Source organism: Melospiza melodia, assembly GCF_035770615.1.
Source record: "Melospiza melodia melodia isolate bMelMel2 chromosome 7 unlocalized genomic scaffold, bMelMel2.pri SUPER_7_unloc_1, whole genome shotgun sequence".
NCBI classification, from domain to species: domain Eukaryota; kingdom Metazoa; phylum Chordata; class Aves; order Passeriformes; family Passerellidae; genus Melospiza; species Melospiza melodia.
Window position 1 is genome coordinate 11,742,622 of NW_026948497.1, and position 6,000 is coordinate 11,748,621.

At 53.1% G+C, this 6,000-nt stretch overlaps 1 protein-coding gene across 1 annotated transcript in view; it reads right to left on the reverse strand.

Annotated features, from left to right (window-relative positions):
- The window catches only part of LOC134432893 (olfactory receptor 14J1-like), a gene marked incomplete at its 3' end in the record, with an annotated part of 102,526 nt that extends 98,620 nt beyond the window's left edge, over window positions 1-3,906 (reverse strand). Inside the window, exon 1 of the mRNA XM_063181766.1 lies at window positions 3,796-3,906. Coding sequence (XP_063037836.1) covers window positions 3,796-3,906 — 111 coding nt within the window. The remainder of the gene's footprint in view (window positions 1-3,795) is intronic.
- Between the last annotated feature and the right edge of the window lie 2,094 nt (window positions 3,907-6,000).

The following is a 6,000-nucleotide window of genomic DNA, read 5'->3' on the forward strand; positions in this document are numbered from 1 at the left end:
TTTGGAGTTCTGGCAGAGTCTTTGGGTTGTCCTTGATGTGCAGTGTTTGTGTTGTGATGGTTCTCTGCAGGTTTTAGGCCGAGACACTTTCAAGGGGCTGTCCTTTCAACTTAATCTGCTGCAATCTTAAAACCTTTCTCCTGTATCGCAGTGATGACATCTTGTACTGCAACATCCAGAATTATTTGAGCTTCTGCACAAACGACTGTGTCGTCCATGTAATGAAAAATTATAGCATTAGGCTATCTTTTCCAGCTGGGCAGTAGAATTTAGTCTCCCAGGCATTGACAAGTAGTTGGATTCTTCTTCATTTATTGAGGCAATACGGTCCACTGGTACCTCGGTAAAAGGTGCTTTTCAATTTACGGATGGAAAAGGCGAACAAGGAGCTTTCATTGGGGTGCAAGCGGATGTCAAAAAAGCAGTCATTTAGATGTATAACAACCATCTGCCAAACTCGCGGTAACATGGAGGCTGAGGGCAGGCCGGTCAGAAGGACCCATGTCCTCAAAGACCTCGTTGATTTTCCTGAGGTCCTGCAGTAGCTGCCTCTTTTCTTTGCCAGGCTTTTGAATGTCAGGGACAGGCGGATTGCAGGGGCTAGTAGATGGTCCAACGTGGCCCACAGATGGCTGCTCCTGAACGAGGGACTTCAGGGCCTTTAACTTTCTGCCTGGGAGGGGCGACTGATCCACCCATATGGGGTCGTTGGTCTTCCAGGTTGACTGAAGGGTGGCGTGCTGCTCAGTGGACCCGTCTAGAGATCCTGAGGTGTTGATAGGATCTCTAGCCTTGTCCCTCTTTGCGACAAGAGGTCTCTTCCCGAAAGTGTTATTGTTGCCCGGGTGACGAATGATGTTACTGTAGCAACTGTGCCCTCAGGACCTTCCATGCAGAGTGTACCTTGACTCCAGAAGCTGGTAGTGGCTCCCCTGCTAGCTAATATTTACCCCAGCAGCTGGAGCCAGGGGCCATTCTTTTAGCCAATCAGAGCAGGAAATTATGGTGATGTCAACTCCTGTATCTAATAATCCTGAAAGACATCTCTTTCTCGCTTTACATGACAAAGCACACTTTAGAACGGGTCTATTTCTGCATGTTGCATGTGCCCACATCGCCATTGGATCAGTTGGTGTGGTGATCATGTCCCATAGGAGGTTGGCTCTGGCTATAACTGTTCCTTTTGGAATAAAAAGGGGAAAGTCTAAGCATAGAGCCTGGAGAGTTATCTCCTGCAAAGATGTCAAGGCGAGTACCTCAGGTAGTAGAGTGAGTGTCTCCATCCCTTCCCTGGTGTTGGTTAAAATCAAAATGTCTCTGGGCCGTTCTTCCGGCCTGTATTTGCCTGTGGGAATATGGAGAACATAAATATCGTGGATTGGAATTGAAAAGGCTCTTACCAGCTGCCTTTGGGTTCCAGGGCAGAGCTGTCTCCTGTCAAGTTTTCTGCAGCGATCGAGCTGTCCTGATGGATCTGAGAAGGTCACTTGTCGCCTTCTGATGCAAGGCGAGGTGACCTGGTTCTGAGGAAACGGCACGGCGACCCAAACTCTCCAGGGTCACTCGGGCCAAGAACACACACAGACACCAGTATGGTGGACGGTTCAAGACCTTTATTGTCCCGTTTCGTCAGGTTTTATACCGGGAAAGTTTTTTCCCTACGTCAGGGGGCTTTACTTTACTGTAATTGGTTAGTAAGGAGTAGAAAGTTACTAATTTTAGGGGGGACTACATTCTTGGGTGATCCCTTATCACTAGAAGTTAGGGGGAGAGGAGCTCTACTGCTTTCCGTAACATCGCGAGATTTTCCGAGCGTTTGACCCTATCTACTACATCTCCCCCCCCTTTTTTACAAATGAACGAAGTAGTCATATACATGGGTACTGAGCTGAGGCATGGGGTTGTCAACAGAGAAAGGGGTTTGGTGAACCTGGGTAGAAAATCTTGTGACTGGCAGTGTTCTCTGGTCGAATTCACAGCAGCGAATTGCTGGCCTATGAACAGGATGTTGGCCCATTCTGGGCAGGTCTGAATGAATGAGATCAGCTTGTTCAGCAGGCATGGTCCGAAGGTGACAGCTAAAAGCAGCATTGCCAATGGACCTGTTAGGGTGGAAAGTAGGGTGGTTAGCCATGTTGATCGATTGAACCAGGACTCGAACCAACCCTGTTGGGCTTCCCTGTCTCTCTGTCTCTGAGCCAGTCTGTTTCGGAGTTCTGCCATGGAGTCTCTCACGACTCCCATGTGGTCTGCATAGAAGCAACACTCCTCTTTCAAGGCGGCACACAGGCCCCCTTGCTGCATGAACAGGAGGTCTAGTCCTCGCCTGTTCTGCAAGACCACTTCTGAGAGTGAGGAGACTGACTTCTCTAGATAGGAGATGGATTTCTCGATCCTCTGCAGGTCCTCGTCAATTGTTGTCTGCAGCTGTGACAGTCCTTGGTGCTGGGTCGCTAGGGCTGAGACTCCTGTGGCCGTTCCTGCTGCTCCTGGGCCCAGCAGCATTGCGACAGCTACACCTGTTGCTATTTCTCTTTTGTGGAGCCGGCTGGGCTCCCTGAAATGGCGATACACCTCTTCATCTGCGCGGCACAGGGCCCTAGGAACAATCAGAACTTGGACACAAAAGTCGTTAGAGTCATTGAATTTGGCAAGGAACACACAGGGACTCACTCCAGATTGCTGGCAAACCCACATCCCAGGTGCGGATGGGACTACCCAGTTACTGTTTTTCCCGTTGGGTTTGACAACTTCGGTGCAGACGTTGCCTTTCTGCCTAGCTAGGGTTGCATTGCCAAAGCATCTGCCTCTGCCCGTGACTTGACTCAGGGTGATTCCTTTGCCGGGGGTGTCCCATCTACATTGGTTGGGTGCATCTGCTGTGGGGTAACTGAAGGGAGTGTTTAAAGCGACTCCTTTGTAAAAGGGAGATTCGACGTTTTAACAGAGCCAGCAGGATTCGGTTAGGTTAGGGTTAGATTCGTTCAGGAATAGGAAGGTAGCTTCTAACATACGAAGGATTGGATCTAAGTCTGACTCGGCTAAATGGTCTACCCGAAAGGACATGTGTATGGAGTGTGGGGAATTGGGGTCTACCTTTGGCCGTCCTGGAAACAGGTCGGTGATGCAGAGCACGAAGGATGGGGTGTTTGGTGTGGTGATTTCTGTGAGCACCTTGTCACTACTAAGGTGTCACATGACCCACCTGAATGGCTGATGGGGGTTGTGGTCTGGGCTGACTTGCCCTCTGGCAACAAGCCCCAACAGCAAGATCACACAGAAACACCATTGATGCTTGGGTCTCACCCGTGAGGGTCTCTCGGGTGCTGCCTGACGGCTTGGTGGTCGGTCACTTTCGTCTGGAACCGGGATGTACACGTCACGAGGACATCCCACGAGCAGGTCCTGTAAACAGAAACTCGCAACTCTCGTCAGTCTCATTCTGCTCGCTATGGAGGTCCGGCTTAATTGGCTTAAGTGGACACCACCTGATTTGCCGTCCCTTTTGACAGCTGCGTACCCTCTCCCCGTGAGCGTCAACCTCCAGCCCCATCCCCATTCGCCTAGCTCGTTTCTAATTACCACCTGTGGGCCCTCCGCTCCTGTTTCTGCTCTCAGGCCTTCTGATCTTCCCTTTTTCATCTGCTCCAGTCGCTCCAGCTGCCTCTGGCCTTCCTGGTGCAGCTCCTCAGCCCTCAATGCCCGCTCCTCTGCATTCTGCTCCGTCTGTTTCACAATGCCCTGCCGGGCTCTCATCAGCTCCTGCTTCCTCTGGCGCTCCAGCTCCTCCTGGACCTCCGTGTCCTTCTCTCGCTCTATTTCCATCATCTTGTTCAGGCGCTTCTCTTCCTCCGTCAGTTCCTCGAGGATCATCTGCTTCTCCAGGACTTGCCTGTCCCAGATCATGTCGGACTTGGCACTGAGGAACAGCGCGTTCAGTTCCTGCACATCTTCCTCCTCTTCCGGCTTCATCCTTGTCACTCGCTGCGGCAGCTTCTGCTTCCCCTGCTGCAGCTCCTCATCCACATCTCTCCCGCGGTCCCTCTCGTCCTCCAGCTCTGCCTTTGCTTCTTCCAACATTAGGGCTGCTGCTGATGTTGACACTCCTGGTCCCTTTTTTGTGTGAAGTGTTAAAGCCACCAACTGAGTGCTTTTCCACGCCCGGGACTGCCCTCCCACTCCGTTCACTGGAGGGACTTCTTTGAATTGCCAGTGTCCGGGCCAATGTGCTTGGGGAAAAATCATGCAGTCTGATCCCGTGTCTGCCCAGAACTGAAACCCTATGGCGTGGGGATGCTGACTGCCGTAAAGGCGGCATGTCCCCCCCACCATCAGGGGTTCCTTCCCTATTCTCATGGCCAAGGCCACCCAGGGATCCCACGCTGGGGCATCCCCTCCTGTTCCTGTGACTCCGGCGCGGCTTGTGGCGGTGGGGGGTGTGAAAGCATTACTGGTGGTGGTGTGCAGTTCTGGCTTTGCGTTGTAGGTGGGGATGTAAAATTGACTGCTCCCTGTGGGGGCATGGGGTATGAGGGTCCCCTGCCCCACTGGGGGTTGCTGTAGTTGGGCTGCTGCACATTCCAGATGGGAGGGGGCTGAACACGGCCCGGCCACCCCCTCCCTCCCCCATTTCCCTGGAGCCTGGATCTGCATTCCTCAGCTAAATGTCCCTTCTTCCCACATGCCCAGCACGGTCCCCTAAGTTCTCCTTCTCGTGGTGGAGCAGCTGCTGATAGGCACCTTGGCTGGGGGCAGTTTGCTGCCACGTGGCCTGCCTGGCCACACTCAAGGCATGCCATCACACTGGTTATTGCAGTGTGGACCGCTGCTTGGATGGGAGCAAGGTGTTCCTCCTTTGCCACGTGTCTGATCATGTCGGCTATGTTAGCCCCAGGTGGCAATGATCTTAAGATGTCCTTGGTGGCTGAATTGCATTGCTGGCGTAGGCAGTCTGCCAGCACGGGACCCTTAGCCTCTGAGGGTAGCGCAGAGGAATCTAATGCGGCCTGAAGCTTGTCAACAAACTGAGTGAAGCTCTCACTCTCACCCTGTTTTATGGTGGACCACGGGGCAGGGTTAGCCACTACTTTGGAAGCAGAATGAATGGCCTCTCGGGCAGCCCGGGTGGTTGTCATAACTTCATGGGCCCTTAATCCCTCAGCCTGGGCCTGGGGGGTGATCATAGTGGGATCTTTACCCATCAATCTCTGTATACTGGAGCCGTGTAGTGGATGGTCAGGTCCCGTTATCTGGGCTAGTTCCTTTGTGCATTGATCCTCCCACTCTTGTTCAAAAACAATCATTCCTGCCCCATCAAAAATCATCCTACACGTCTGTTTGATGTCAAAGGGAAGCATGTCATCCCCCCCAAAAGCCCCGTCTATGAGTGTGTTAACCACGGCAGAATTAATTCCCTTATCCACAATCGCTTTAACAATTGCCTGCACATCTTTCGGATTGACCGGTGAATAGGTTCTTTGGTTTCCGTCTGCCCCCCCCACACGGACAGGGAACACTAACTTAGCTGAAGGGGTGTACTCGGCGCAGGCTATCTTTATTTTTCGCCAGTCTGTAAGCGGGGTCCGGTCTTTCTCTGATGATCCCTTCACCCATGCGGGAGCGCTGCGACTAGAGACCTTATATGCTGCTGCTCTCCCTCTGTTAAGGCTAGTATCCGAACCGGAGCTCCCCAACTCCCTCTCGGACTCGTCCCGGCTCGGGTCTGAGTCGGAGTCAGATGTGGATTTGCCGAGCACTTCCGCGCTGCTCTGCCTTTTTCTCGGGCTCCGACCCTGCCCCCACCTGCGGAGGGCGGACCGTTCCCTCCCCCTGGGGTCTCCCCGCCTCCTGCTGGGGGAGGTCCTTGCCTTATACGGGCTTAATTTGAATAGAGCGCTCTGATTGGTCTCACCCTCCACCGCGAGGAACGCCCCCCCTCCCCGCTCTCCCGCGCATGCGATGTTAGGCGCACTGACTCCATTTCCGCCCTTTTCCCCCTCT